This window comes from Heptranchias perlo, chromosome 26, assembly GCF_035084215.1.
Source record: "Heptranchias perlo isolate sHepPer1 chromosome 26, sHepPer1.hap1, whole genome shotgun sequence".
Taxonomy (NCBI): domain Eukaryota; kingdom Metazoa; phylum Chordata; class Chondrichthyes; order Hexanchiformes; family Hexanchidae; genus Heptranchias; species Heptranchias perlo.
This window is the reverse complement of record NC_090350.1, coordinates 23,381,156-23,397,111: the sequence shown is the minus strand read 5'-3', so window position 1 is coordinate 23,397,111 and position 15,956 is coordinate 23,381,156. Positions and strand designations below refer to the sequence as shown.

Genomic DNA, 15,956 nt, shown 5'->3' with positions numbered 1-15,956 from the left:
TATACGTGAATCAGTAACTGTACTCACTTTTCCTGACATGGTTAGGTCATTAAAGCACTTCCTGCACTGCACCCATGACCTTGCCACAGTGCTCCTACTGCTCAGCTCCTATTCCACCTCGAGCCAGACATTCTTGGTGGCAGAAGCAGGGCACTTCCTCCTATCCTCTGGGTACAGTATGTCCTTCGTGCTCCTCACACCGGCCAGTAGCAACTCAAGTGAGGAGTCAGTAAAGTGGGGTGCTGGCATCGTCGTATGTTGTTCCATTTCTTTCAATTCCTCCTTTCTCCCTCAAAATCCATGGTTGCAATGTCCCTTTAAATACTCCAGCTCCCAGCACATCATTCAGGTGTGCAGTACACCCGCTGCACAGCTTGGAGATGCGAAACCTGGAAATTACATTAAGGGCCTTCAATTGAGTCACAATCGCTCGAGAAAACACACAAATTTTTTTTCCCAGTTTCCCACCCACGTATTGATCCCCTGGCTAAGATCCTGCCGCTATGTTAAAATTTACGCCATTGACACGAACAGTTTATTTTCTATCACTTTAATTATTTTTATATATGTTGTACTGGAACAATACAATTTTGGGGAGAAAATAAAATACAAATTTTAATGCATGCAAAAGATGTCTGTATTAATTTCAACTCGTTAGAACCTACCAAGTTTCACTTATTTCCAGTGATGGCCACTGTATTTTTGTGAACAAATGAACTTCTTTCTGTGCATCCCACTGTAAAAAAAACTCTAACTAGCCATTTCAATGCAGTAGCAATATTTTTCTCCAAAAATCTTAATTTCCAAGATTCAGCCTTGGCTTGGTGGTAACACTCTCACCTCTAAATCAGAGGGTTGTGGGTTCAAACCCCACTCCAGGACTTGTGCATATAATCTAAACTAACATTTCAATACAGAACTGAGAGTGCTGCACATTAAAGCAAGGCTCTGTCTTACATCCACCCAAGAGATCCCATGGCATTATTCAAAAAGGTAGGGGAGTTCTCCCATTGTACTGGCCAATATTTATTCCTCAACCAACATCACTAAACAGATTATCTGGGCATTTATTTAATTGCTGTTTGTAGGAGCTCGCTGTGCGCAAATTAGATGCCTTGTTTCCTTATCCATGGTTGCAAATATACTTCAAAAGTACTTCACTGGTTGTAAAGTGCTTTGGGACCTCCTGAACTTGTGAAAGACCTTATACAAATGCAGTTTTTTTCTTTCTCTTTTGGCCTTAGCCATCCAGTACTTACAGTAAAACTTGATGGATTGGTCTCACTGGTGCAGAAATTGCACAACATATGACTAAAGTATTTTAGCAACAACTGTGAATCTATTCCGAAGGACCACGGTTGCATACTTTAACTGGAAAGTGTTCCAGGAACTGATCTTAGCTGATCCCGTGCCCCAAAATAAAGCCCATTTAAAGTTTTGTGAAAGCAAAGGACGTCACTCCTACCAATAGTAAGTAATGGCGCTTTCACCAAAGAAAATAACACTTATTACAACAAATAAGAGCAAGGATTAAAAACATGCAAATGCTGGAAATATGAAATAACAAAAAAGTTAGAAAAACATAGTAGGTTCGTCAACATCTAAAAAGGATGTAAAGATTTCGGATAGGATTAATCATCTGATCACCGGCTTAACAGAAGTTTTCCAAACAACCAAAAGGACCAAATAAAGCGCCAGTACAAACAACAAATACCCAGCACACCGCCATTGTATTGTAACCATGATACGCATGCGCGGAGAGCAGCAGCGGTTGGGATGGGGGTGAAGCTCGTGCTCAAAGGAGTGAAGTCGGAAGCGGCCGAGCGCGTTTGACCAGCACCAGTCACAACACTTGGAATTGTTCAGAAAATGGAAGTAGGAAATTTTATATCACCCTTACCCTCCGACCCTCTCACCCCTTGTCTCCTAATCCCCTCCTTGCCAATTACCCCCTGCTCCCCCCCCCCCTGCTCCTCCCCCCCCCCTGCTCCTCCCCCCCTTCCCCCCTGCTCCTCCCCCCCTCCCCCCTCCCCCTTCCCCCCCCCCTCCCCCTTCCCCCCCTCCCCCTTCCCCCCCCTTCCCTTCCCCTCCCCCTCCCCCCCTCCCCCTCCCCCTCCCCCCCTCCCTCCCCCCCTCCCCCCCCTCCCTCCCCCCCTCCCCCTCCCCCCCCCCCCTCCCCCTCCCCCCCCCCCCTCCCCCTCCCCCCCTCCCCCTCCCCCCCTTCCCCCCCTCCCCCCCCCCCCCTTCCCCCCCTCCCCCCCCTCCCCCCCTCCCCCCCCTCCCCCCCTTCCCCCCCTCCCCCCCCTCCCCCCCTTCCCCTTCCCCCCTCTTCCCCCCTCCCCCCCTTCCCCTTCCCCCCTCCCCCCCCTCCCCTTCCCCTCCCCCCCCTCTTCCCCCCTCCCCCCCTCTTCCCCCCTCCCCCCCCTCTTCCCCTCCCCCTCCCCTCCCCCTCTTCACTTCCCCCCTATTGTACAGAAAAGGGCAACATTAAATTTAAATGTAACAACTATATTATTTGTGTTTTTTTTATTAATCCCTGTAGGGTTATATATTTCCAAAAGGAGACCCCAAGAAGTTATCACAAAGCTCACTTAGCGTTGTAGGACATGTGCGATCAGAAGATCTGAGCACTTCATTTCTTGGTTAGTCTTAGGAAGTTTATTAGGTATTGGGCTTAAAGATGCTGTCATAGGTTTATGCAGTGTATTTTCTTTAATTAGTTGTTAAATATGACTTCTCTTCACTACAAACTGTCTTCTCAAACCCCTTTCCCCTGCTCCATCCACCCTCACCTCCAACAAGAAGTTCTCATGGACACCTTTGTCACTAAGATTGAGACCATCCATTCAGTTGGCTCTGTCGCTTCCCTCCCTTCCCCTAACCCACTAAGCCAAACTTCCCCTAAGGTTCCCCCTGCCCTACGCCTGAACTCATATCTTTCTCTAGTTTCTCCCCTATCTCCCCTCATGCCCTCTCCTAGCTCACCTTGTCCATGAGACCCACCTCCTGCTCCCTCAACCCTATTCCCACCAAACTGCTGACCACCCAACTTCCCTTCCTGGCTCCCATGTTAACAGATATTATTAACAGTTCCCTCTCCTCGGGTCCCCTCTACTTCAAATCTGCCGTCATCACCCCCTTCCTCAAAAAACCCACCCTTGACCCCTCTGTTCTTGCAAACTATCGCCCCATCTCCAACCCCCCTTTCCTCTCCAAAGTCCTTGAATGTCCACCTCCCAAATCTGTGCCCATCTTTCCTTCAATTCCATGTATGAACACCTCCAATCAGGTTCCTGCCCCTGCCACAGCACTGAAGCGACCTTTATCCAAGTCACAAATGACATCTTATGTGACTTTGACCGTGGTAAACTATCCCTCCTCATGCTTCTCGACCTGTCTGAAGCCTTTGACACGGTTGACCACACCATCCTTTCCAACGCCTCTCCTCCATCATCCAGCTGGGTGGGACTGCCCTCACCTGGCTTCATTCCTATCAATCCAGTTGTAGCCAGAGAATCACCTGCAATGGCTTCTCTTCTCACTCCCGCACCATTACCTCTGGACTCCCCCAAGCATGTATTCTTGGCCCCCTCCTCTTTCTCAACTCTCTGCTATCCCTCGGCAACATCATCATAAAACACATCAGGTTCCACAAATATGCTGACGACACCCAACTCGACCTCACCACCACTACTCTCTACTCCTTCACTGCCTCTGATTTGTCACGCTGTTTGTCCGACATCCAGTACTGGATGAGCAGAAATTTCCTCCAACTAAATAGTGGGAAGACTGAAGCCATTGTCTTCAGTCCCTGACACAAACTACGTTCCCTCGCCACCGACTCCATCCCTCCCCCTGGCAACTATCTGAGGCTGAACCAGACCGTTCGCAACCTTGGCATCCTATTTAACCCTGAGATGAGTTTCCAATCCCATATCTGCTCCATTATCAAGACTGCCAACGTCCACCTCCATAACATCTCCCGTCTCAGCCCATCTGCTGCTGAAACCCTCATCCGTGCCTTTGTTACCTCTAGACTTGACTATTCCAATGCTCTCCTGGCCGGCCTCCCATCTTCCACCCTCCATAAACTTGAGCTCATTCAAAACTCTGCTGCCCGTATCCTAACTCGCACCAAGTCCCATTCACCCATCACCCCTGTGCCCGCTGACCTACATTGATTCCTGGTCCGGCAATGCCCCGATTTTAAAATTCTCATCCTTGTTTTCAAATCCCTCAGCCCTCCCTATCTCTGTAATCTCCTCTAGCCCTACAACCCACTGAGAACTCTGCATTCCTCCAATTCTGGCCTCTTGTGCATCTCTGACTTCCTTCGCCCTGCCATTGGCGGCCGTGCCTTCAGCTGTCCAGGTCCTAAATTCTGGAATTCCGTCCCTAAACTTCTCCGCCTCTCCTCCTTTAAGATGTTCCTTAAAACCTACCTCTTTCAACAATCTTTTGGTCAGCTGTCCTAATGTCCCCTTCTTTGACTCAATGTCAGTTTTTGTCTGATTACACTCCTGAGACATTTTAATATGTTAAAGGTGCTATATAAATGCAAGTTGTTGTTGAGTCAGTAATTAGTGAACAACTATAACCTGTTAACCATATTGCTCAACTGCTGAAAGGTTAACAAAAGAACACGTGACTATGCTTTTGTGTTGTGCATAATTTAAATTTATTGGGAAGTCAATGTGTACAAAGTAAAACTTTTTTGTTAGTGATGGAGAAAAAAATGCTAAGCATTTAAAAAATCACTACAAAAATCCCAAATTATTTATAAAACTATTTATTCTGAATTGTGCCATTACAGTATAGGAGACTATTATAACCTCTGTCCATTTTTTGGCAATTTCTGTCCACATCAAAAGCCTATGCTTTGGACCTCAACTTATTTTCTGCTGGTCTATTCTAACTAAAAACAGCACGGTAATTATAATACTTACACATTGTAATAAACTAATATGCAACCATAACCATAATTTCCCACCACCATAGTTCTGATGGCAAGGCTGCTGTTGAGGGAAATCATCATCAACAACAACAACAACAACTTGCATTTATAGAAGCACCTTTAACATAGTGAAACATCCTAAGGCGCTTCACAGGAGCAATTATCAAACAAAATGTGACACCGAGCCACATAAGGAGATATTAGGACAGGTGACCAAAAGCTTGGTCAAAGAGGTAGGTTTTATGGTGCCTCTTAAAGGAGGAGAGAGAGGTTGAGATGCAGAGGTTTAGGGAGGGAATTCCAGAGCTTCGGGCCTAGGCGGATGAAAGCCGGTTGCCAATAGTGGAGCGATTCAAATCGGGGATGTGCAAGAGGCTAGAATTGGAGGAGCGCAGAGACCTCGGAGGGTTGTAAGGCTGGAGGAGGTTACAGAGATAGGGAGGGGTGAGGCCATGGAGGGATTTGAACACAAGGATGAGAATTTTAAATATGAGGTATTGGTGGATGTAGGTCAGCAAGCACAGAGTGATGGGTAAATGGGACTTAGTGCAAGTTAGAATATGGGCAGCGGCATTTTGGATGAGCTCAAATTTATGGAGGGTGGAAGATAGGAGAACATTGCGTCTGGAAGCAACTTAAGCATGGATGAGGGTTTCAATAGCAGATTGGTTGAGGTAGGGGTGGACGACATTACGTGGGTGGAAGTAGGCGGTCTTGGTGATGGAGAGGATATGGGGTCGGAAGCTCAGCTCAGGATCAAATAGAATCCGAGGTTGCAAATAATCTGGTTCAGCCTGAGACAGTGGCCAGGGAGGGGAATGGAATCGGCGGCTAGGGAATAGGATTTATGGTAGGGGCTGAAGACAATGGTTTCGGTCTTCCCAATATTTAACTGGAGCAAATTTCTGCTCATCCAGTACTGGATGTCGGACAAGTAGCCTAACCACACAGAGGCAGTGGAGGGGTTGGGAGAGGTGGTGGTGAAGTAGAGCTGGGTGGTGTCAGCGTACATGTGGAACCTGAGATAGTTTAAGATGATATGAAGGGTATCATGAAGATGAGAAATAGGAGGGGGCCAAGGATAGATCCTTGGGAGACTCCAGAGGTAACGGTGCGGGAGCGAGAAGAGAAGCCATTGCAGGAGATTCTCTGTCCACGACTGAATAGATAAGAATGGAAACAGGTGAGGGCAGTCCCACCCAGCTGGACAACGGAGGAGAGATGTTGGAGAAGGACGGTGTGGCCAACCATATCAAAAGCTGCAAACAGGTCAAGAAGGACTCTTCAGTCTCTTGACTGAAGTTCATCATCAGTTATATTTAAAAAAATTCTGGCTTGTTCTTAGTATATGTGCTTTTACTCAGGTATCACAATGTACAGTTGTGTTCTAGATCAGTGAGATGCTGTGCAATGTACAATTATAGGCTAGTGTTTTACTATGCATTGTGACATGTTATACAATATCACATATGGAATGGTACCCTATTAATGTATAGTAGCAGTCTCTCTTCCTTGTCTTTTATTTGATCAACAAATTTACACATTTTCTTGGATTATAGTACATTATGACTTGTGTGTATTTCATGGAGGATCCTGCATAGTTCTGTATATTTTGGAAGAACCAAGTGTGAAGGCTTGACAGAGCCAGGATCTTTCCTTGGGAGAGACAAATTTAGTTTTAGCGGGATCAGGGCCTTGATTTGAACTGGTATGGGTAAGGTGTTAGTGTCTCTGGAGGTGCTAGTCTGGGTCATAGGGAATTAGAACACTTTGATCATCCGATGATCCCAAAGTTCCTTTGGTGGTGTTCTTTGTGGTGTTTTCCCTAGCTTCATTTGTAGTCCATGTTTTACTCGCTCAGATTGGCAACTACCCCACAGTTGCTTATCTGCATGTTTTTTATTTATTTGTTTATATAATGTGGCAATGCTGGCAAGGTCACATTTATTGTCCATCCCTGGTTGGACATGATGGTGTTCTCCTATGATAATACTGCTCTTGTCCTTCTGTTGGAGATATCATTATGCAAGACTCAGATTTCGTAAAGGAAGATCATGCTTGACAAACCTGAAAGAGTTCTTTGAGGAGGTGACAGAAATGGTGGATAGAGGAAATGCGGTGGATGTGGTGTACATGAACTTTCAGAAAGCCTTTGACAAGGCACTGCACAGGAGTAGGTAAAGTTATTTGGAAACGGGGGAGGGGAGAAAATTGAAACTGACGGGAGGGGTGTCCCACAGGATTCTATTCTGGGTCCGCTTATGTTCACTCTGCACATCAATGATTTGGAAATAGGGCCAGAGGGACTGGCGTCCCAATTTGCAGATGATAGTAAAATAAAACACAGAGGGGTTAATTTTAGCCTGGAGGCAGTGGTGTCCAAATTTGTAAATGATACTAAAATAGCAGACATAGTAAATAACTCTGAGGACCGGAGGAAGTTCCAAGGGGATATGGATAAGATGGTGGAATGGGTAAAAAAAGTGACAGATGGAATTTAATGTCAGTAAATGTGAGTTGGTATATTTTGGTTTAAAAAATAAAAGTAGTAAATGTGCTTTGACTGTGGAAAAGCTGGGTAATGTGGAAGACAGAGGGATTTGGGGATTCATTTTCACAAGGAATTAAAAGTAGCACTTCGAGTGGATAAGGCCATAAAAAAGTTAATGGAATGCTGGGTTTTATGGCAAGGGGTACAGAATGTAAAATCCAAGCCAAAAGGTACAGTTCTAAAAGGGGTGCGGGAACAGAGAGATCTGGGGGTATATGTGCACAAATCGTTGAAGGTGGTAGGACAGGTTGAGAAAGAAGTTAAAAAGGCATATGGGATCCTAGGCTTTATAAATAGAGGCATAGAGTACAACAGCAAGGAAGCTATAATGAACCTTTATAAAACACTGGTTCGGCCGCAGCTGGAGTACTGTGTCCAATTCTGGGCAATGCTCTTTGGGAAGGATGTGAAGGCCTTGGAGAGGGTGCAGAAAAGATTGACTAGAATGGGTCCAGGGATGAAGGACTTCAGTTACGTGGATAGACTGGAAAAGCTGGGGTTGTTCTCCTTAGAGCAGAGAAGGTTGAGAGGAGATTTGATAGAGGTATTCAGAATCATTAAGGGTCTGGACAGAGTAGATAAAGAGAAACTGTTCCCATTGGCGGAAGGATCAAGAACCAGAGGACATAGATTTAAGGTGATTGGCAAAAGAACCAAGGGCAACATGAGCAAAAACCTTTTTACACAGCGAGTGGTTATGATCTGGAATGCACTGCCTGGAGGGTTGGTGGAGGCAGACTCGATGGTGGCTTTCAAAAGGGAGTTGGACAAGTACTTGAAGGGAAAGAATTTGCAGGGCTATGGGGAAAGCGCGGGGGAGTGGGACTAGCTGGATTGCTCTTGCAGAGAGCAGGCACAGGCTCAACGGGCCAAATGGCCACCTTCTGTGATGTAACCATTCTATGATTCTATATAAGGGTGAAAGCATATAAAACCTTAGTAAGCCTATAGTTGGAGTACTGTGTGTAGTTTTGGGTTCCACACAATAGGAAGATGTTGAGGCAATAGAGTAGGTATGGCACATATTCACTAGGATACTGCCTGGTATGAGGAAATAAAAATATGAAATATTGAGGCTGTTTTATTTAAAACAGATAAGATAATGAGGTGATTTGAAAGACGTGTTTAAAATTATGAAAGGATGGGACAGAGCAGATAGAAGCACTGTTTTTAATAATTATGGGGTCTTGCACAATGGGGTACAGACGTAAGATTAAATGCAAGAGATTTTGGTCAGAGAGCTAGAGAAAAATTTTAACAGGGTTGTGAGGCTGTGAAATGCACTACTGAAGTTAGCGACTGAAGCAGAGAACATTTAATAATAGGTTAGATAGGTGATTGGAAGAAAGGGGAATAAAGGGATATAGGAACAGGGTGGGCACATGGGATTTAGGACTACTGCTGTTGTGGAGGATAAGCATCAACATGGACTGGTTGGACTGAATGGGTTGTATCCATGATGTAATTTTTATATAATACTACATAATCTGAGGAAGACACCTTTTTGTGGCTCAACTCAGATGGTATGTCCATCACAACTCCCATTAACCTTCAGAACCTCTGTCCTTACAGGTTAGAGGCAGAACCATGACAAGAGTATGCAATTGTATGCTTGTATAGCTTGAAATTCATGAACACTTATCTAAGGGCCAGGTGGAATTTGTGTGGAGTGAGATACACTTGAACTGGGTTTCTCTCATTTTGCTGCAGGTAGAGGTTGTGGGAGCTATTCTCTATGGCATTGATAGTGGGTGGCCCAAATAGGCTTTACATGTTTTATGTTTTCATAAAATAGAAGGAAGAGATAAGCCCATGGGAGAGCAGCATGCCTTTGAGGGATAACTTTAATAAATCAGGTTGTCACATTATGCACTGAGATGTTCAGTTGGGAATTTGTTTTAACACTGTAACTTTTTTCTCATCCCCACCATAATTTCTTCTGAATCTGGTTCTATATCGTCAGAAACTTTTTCAACTATAATAATCGATGAATTTGACGATTCTGAACTGAGTTTAGTTCAGCAACAATCAAAAATGACCAGCAGAGCCTTCTTTGAACAGTTCATCAATCTGAAAACTTCAAATGAGGTAATAGCCAAATATTTTTAGACTTAAGAGTGCACCTTTTGCCTTCAAACCCAGAAACCAAATTCTAAATTCTACTGGCTTTTCTCTCCGGTTACCATAGAGCTTTGGGGGGCAGCAGCAGCAAGCGACAGGCCACAGTATTACAAAACCAGTGAGGTGAGTGGGCGAGCGATTAAACAAGGGCACCCCACCAGCCAGGGAAGCCACTTAACAAACACTGGGGGAAGAGGCGCGGCAATGTTGCTGTTAAACAGAAGGGGCGGGCTGGTAAGCAGAGCGGACGCTTCCCCCTTCCCTTTTCCCTATCCTCCCTCATCTCCTCCCCATACTGCAACCCATCCGCAGTTCCCCCAACTCGTCGCTGGTTCCAACAGTGTAGCCACTTCCTTTAGCCTCTGACATCTTTTGGCAAATTTTGATTATCTGCCATCCCCTGAAGATCTCTAACTCTCCTCTTCTATCGCTTTACTTACCTCACCCTCCAGCTCTGCTGTAACTTCCTCTTTCCCCATCCCACCAGTATCTACCTTGCCCCAACCCGGTATACCTTCTCCTCCCCCCCCCCCCCCCCCCTGCTGTACCATGCTATATTTTATCCCTCTGCCCCCAATCTTTGCAGCCTTACCTCAGCCATGGTGCAATTTGCACCCTCTAACTCTCCTTGACTTGAAGACTGCACTTACTCTTGACTCCTCATGTACAATACCACGGGAGATTGACTAGTATAATTAAAAGAATGTTTTAATGTTAGTTCAGTAATCTGTTCCTAAAGTACTTACCTACAGTATACAGTTTGGTGTAACATAATAGAATCATAGAAGTTTACAACATGGAAACAGGCCTTTCGGCCCAACATGTCCATGTCGCCCAGTTTATACCACTAAGCTAGTCCCAATTGCCTGCACTTGGCCCATATCCCTCTATACCCATCTTACCCATGTAACTGTCCAAATGCTTGTTAAAAGACAAAATTGTACCCGCCTCTACTACTGCCTCTGGCAGCTCGTTCCAGACACTCACCACCCTTTGAGTGAAAAAATTGCCCCTCTGGACCTTTTTGTATCTCTCCCCTCTCACCTTAAATCTATGCCCCCTCGTTATAGACTCCTCTACCTTTGGGAAAAGATTTTGACTATCTACCATATCTATGCCCCTCATTATTTTATAGACTTCTATAAGATCACCCCTAAACCTCCTACTCTCCAGGGAAAAAAGTCTCAGTCTATCCAACCTCTCCCTATAAGTCAAACCATCAAGTCCCGGTAGCATCCTAGTAAATCTTTTCTGCACTCTTTCTAGTTTAATAATATCCTTTCTATAATAGGGTGACCAGAACTGTACACAGTATTCCAAGTGTGGCCTTACTAATGTCTTGTACAACTTCAACAAGACATCCCAACTCCTGTATTCAATGTTCTGACCAATGAAACCAAGCATGCTGAATGCCTTCTATGTTTAACTTATTTGTGAGTAACTGTTTCAGTGCACGATTGTTTCAACTTGTAGGATAAACAAGTGTGCCTATAATTCTCCCCTCCCCCAAAAAATGCTTCGTTTATAATTGTTTTGACAAGAAGTTTCCGGAACTGTACTGAGGTCCAGATTTCCTCTCCCCCACCCCCCACCATACACCATATAAACTTGTTGGAGGTTAAATTTGATAACCCCCGAATCCGAGCGTGGGTGTCGTGGTGCACAATTAACCCGTGCCCGGTCGTTCTGATGCAGGCAGCACATGAGATTCGTTCTGCCTGGTCATTTACCTGATTCCAGTGCGAGCAGCCAGGCCTAGCTGCGTTGTTCAGTGACTTCTTACCAGTAGGAGGGCCCAGATATCGCATGAATGGCCCGCACCTCTTAAAGGCAGCCTGCACCTCTTATTTGCAAAAAATAAAATACGGGTCTGAACGGAGATCAGACATCGCACACGTAAGACACAGATGCAGATCCTGTCCCTATGTCTACAAGCTGTTGAGTTATGTGAAAACATTGAATAATGGTTGCGCACTACTAAATCCCACATCCTCCAATCTGCAAGCTTGACCTCACCAATATTCCGATCTGAGTTTGTACCAGGCCTGCGAGAGAGCGTGCACCAAGGTCCTCTGATGATGCACTAGAGGCCTAGGTGCAAGAGGTGGAAGGAAGGAGGGGCATCCTATATATGCAGTGAGGCAAGAGGCCCTCCAGACATATGCTCAAGAGGCATTGGGAGGCAGTAGGGAACAAAGTCAATGCCAGGCGCATAGCACCATGAACATGGATGAAATGCAGGAAGAAGTTCAGTGCTTTGACATGAGTGGCCAAGGTGAGTGAGGTCAACTGTCAAGTGGCATCTCCGACCAACTGCACCACTAGCTGCATCCACTCCTCCACGCACTATACCCCCCTTCACCCAACTAGCAACAAATTCTTTCAATCAGTACTCAACTCTTCCAATCAGATGCTTCCTCTCACCCTCACACATTACCACTGTTGCAAGCCACATACCCACAACTCAGATCACACACACTGGCAGCTATTCAACCATGACAATCACATCACCTACACATCCTGCAGGACGCTCACCGACACACATCCCGCTTTCTTGCAGGAGAAAGTGATGCATAACAGGAGGCAGCAAGTAGCAGTGGCATTTAGCCCCTCGAGCATGTTCTGCCATTCAATGAGATCACAGCTGATCTGTGACCTAACTCCATATACCGATCTTAGCCCCATATCCCTTAATACCCTTGGATAACAAAAATCCATCGATCTCAGATTTAAAGTTAACAGTTGAGCTAGCATCAACAGCCATTTGCAGAAGAGCGTTCCAAACTTCAACCACCCTTTGCGTGTAGAAGTGTTTCCTAACTTCACTCCTGCAAGTCCTGGCTCTAAATTTTAGGCTAGGTCCCCTGGTCCTAGTATTCACGTATAGGAGATCTCCAAAAACAGGTACAAATGCATCAGCAGCCAGAAGCAATAATCCAGCAACTAACCTGTAAATCCTGCATGGTCCCTTTAAATAGTGCTGGGTTGGGGGGGGTCCTCCAGGCCGTCTACGACATGTTCAGCTATTTGTGGTTAAGACAGTGCATTGGCTGGGGTGTTGAGTGCCAAAATGGTATCTATTCCTTTAAATCAGCGTTGCACACTCATCTAACGCATATTCTCCTTGCTTTACATGGTTCCGGCATTCATTATCTGCGCATGCGCATGCGTTCCGGATGCCATTTTGGGACGTTAGGAGGTCGCATAGCGCCTAAAAAAACGGGTGCTACATGGCCCAATTTATAGCCCAGTGTGTCAGAGATGCACTGCACCTATTGTGGGAGTAGGGCTATGCACTGGAAATGGGGGGAGGCGCGGCGGCTGGTGGGAGGGGTTTCACTCGAATAGGAGCACAGGTATGAGCATGAGAAGTCTGTAGCTGGCAGCCGGCACCAAGGACTACTGCTCTCCAGAAGCAGCCTGCTGGGTATGAGGCCCAAAGATCCTTGTTTATTAAGAACAGGTAGGTACATCAAATTACCTTTAGGCAGACACCGTCATCGAGGTGTTCCTGGAACCCCTGCAGACCCTTCGGTCTGTGGAGGGTCATGCATCGCCTGCTTCTGGGGCTCCCATTGCAGAACATCCACCAAGAAAATTCCAGGGCACTGCTGTAGATGCAGGGAGCTAATATAACAGATCTCCACCCCCACCTCCTCTTTGCTGCACCTGGGAACTGAGCATCCCCTGACGCAGCAAAGATGAAAATCTACCCTCTTGCTTCTTGTCAAATATTAAGTAAGTTTGAATTTCTGTCTTGACATGCCCTTTTTTTTGTTAGGTTGATCTAAGTTACCTGGAGATACTTTTAAAAAATGGCGCTAACGTAAATTTCATGGATACGTATGGACACACTGTTCTGCATGAGGTAAAATGTACTTAATCTTGCATATCTATTAGTGGATTATATATTGGAACACCTACTTTTCAAACTGATTTAAGGGCAATTACCTGAATCATAACTGAGATTAGGTAGCGCTCAACCAATAGATCCTTTATCAAACCTGACCACATAACTGTATAAAATCTGGGTCTCCAGTACAAATCTTTTTTTACTATTTTCTATATAATCCTAATTTTTATAAAGGAATCATGGAATTGTATTTGACCAGTGACCCCCTCCATCCTCTCCAACATCCCTTTTCTCTTTCATGTCCCTGAGATATCATTGCCACTCTTCCCCCGCACTTACCTCTGTCCTCATTTCCTGTTTTATCTCTTCAGTTCAGTTTCCATCTTGCTCACAGCACATGAATCATTTTGGTCAATGTCACTGACATTCTTTGACTGAGACCATGGTGTGCGATCCTTCTTTTTGATGTTAAACATGGTCAAGCACTCTGTCCTCCTCCATGGCCTGTCTCCTCGCTTGGTTCCATTCACTCATACCTATCTTAATGCAGCAGCACATCTCCTGCAACAGCTTCTCCTTTTGCCCCAAATAATCAGCATGGGAATTCTCCAATGTCCTGTCCTTGACGTGCTCCTATTCTTCCTCTTCACACTGTTCCTCATTTAACATGGGATTGACTTCTGTATGTATTGCTGATGATATCCAGCTCTACCTTGTCGTTGCCACCATTTTTGACTCCACAATTACCAAGTCATGGGTGAGTCAACATTTTCTGCAACTTAACATGAGAAAGACCAAAGCCATCCTGATTGTCTCCCACCAAAAGCACTTCACTCTAGTAATTGATGCCCTCCCTTACCCTGGCTGCTCAATCAGACTGAATCAGATGGTGCACAACCTTGGTGTCATGTTTCACCCTGAGCTGAGCCTCAAATCCCATATTGTTCCATCAATACTATGTATTTGCACATCCCTGACACTTCCATCCGTACCTTGCCCCCACTGTGCTGAAACCTTCATCCATGCCCTCATCACCTCCAGGCTCAACATCTCCAGAGCTCTTCTTACCATTCTTCTGAGCTCAAATATCATAAAGTCCAATTTGTACAGATCTCTGCCACTACATTCTATCCTGCACTAAGCCCCACTCTCCTATTACTGCTGTCCTCCCAAACTCGTTGGCTCCCTGTCCTGAAACACATTGGGTCCAAAGTCCTTCTTTACGAGCACAGGCTGCTGAGACTGGGGATCATGATCCTAGATACAACTAATGAAGCAAGATAATGGCATTAATGATAAATATAGGAAATTGCACAACTAAGTAAACACACTAGAAAGGTGTTTTATTCCATTTCAGGTTGATGGTAATTTTGTCAAGTTCTTCTTAATTTAATTAAGAAAACTTGGGGTTTAAGCATTAACAAGTATATGATATTGACATTGCGCCCTGATATTGTGTCATATTTATGTAATTGATGCAGGTGGCTCGGAACTGGAAAGTGGATGTTGCAGAGTTTCTTGTGGAGCAAGGTGCTGCAGTGAATCACTGTGATATGTTCGGCAGGACTGCGCTTCATGTAGCAGCTGCTGCAAACAATGTGGAAATGATTGAATTCCTTATCCAGAACAAAGGTTATAGAATATGGATTTATTTGAAAAGAATGTTTTGGGGAAAACAATCAAAATGCCTCCAAATGCATACTTGTTGCACTTTACTAATAACTTTATAACTATCTGCATCTCTATTTGTTGAAAATCATCTGACACAAAGACATCTTTAAAAGCTATTAGGTTGTCAGTATTTTACAAATTTAAGTAAATGAATATTGAAAAAGAAATTCAATTTCAAAAATGGGTATATTCTAATAAATTCCTTGTGATTCCTGAATATTATAAAGGTAATGTCTTGTATTGCTGTCTCAGATGCCCTTTGTTACTATACTTTAGATTAACTAATTAGGGGCAGCCTGGGAGCAGACATTTTGTGTAGCTTTCTCCAAAGTGACATTAAAAAGCTCACCTCTAGTAACTGTTAGGAGGAAAAGTTGAACTGCCAGTCACCCTGAGTGGTATGCTCATGCACTGCCCTTCTGGTTAGAGAATGGCTTTGGCAAAGGCCTGAAAGCTGGCATAATGCAAAGACAACAGGAGGCAGAGAAAGGGGAATCAATATAGCTTCTAAAAAAAAAGTTAAGTTTCACTGTTAATTTTTTTACTAGCAACACTATTGAAGTGCATAAGCAAGGATAGGGATTTATCTAACAGTGGCTTCCCTTCTAATGTTAATATTTTATGACAATCTTGCAAATCACTTCATTAAGATATGCCTGTTCTGGAAGTAACATACTCCCAATATCTTACGGCAAGATTTTCATACATTGAATTTGGATGTATAAACTGCTCCACAGGAACTGCAAGTGATTCTTGAAATGCTCTGTTGTGGAGGATAGTGGGCATCACTGAGTCAAGTTGCTTTG

At 44.8% G+C, this 15,956-nt stretch overlaps 1 protein-coding gene across 1 annotated transcript; it reads left to right on the top strand.

Annotated features, from left to right (window-relative positions):
* The first annotated feature begins 178 nt into the window (after positions 1–178).
* On the top strand, positions 179–15,213 carry LOC137342763 (uncharacterized). Its single transcript, XM_068006942.1, has 5 exons — positions 179–229; positions 2,543–2,642; positions 9,469–9,593; positions 13,408–13,494; positions 14,961–15,213. Exons 1-5 carry the CDS (start codon positions 179–181, stop codon positions 15,207–15,209), a joined length of 612 nt encoding a protein of 203 aa, XP_067863043.1. The 3' UTR covers positions 15,210–15,213.
* The last annotated feature ends 743 nt before the right edge of the window (positions 15,214–15,956 follow it).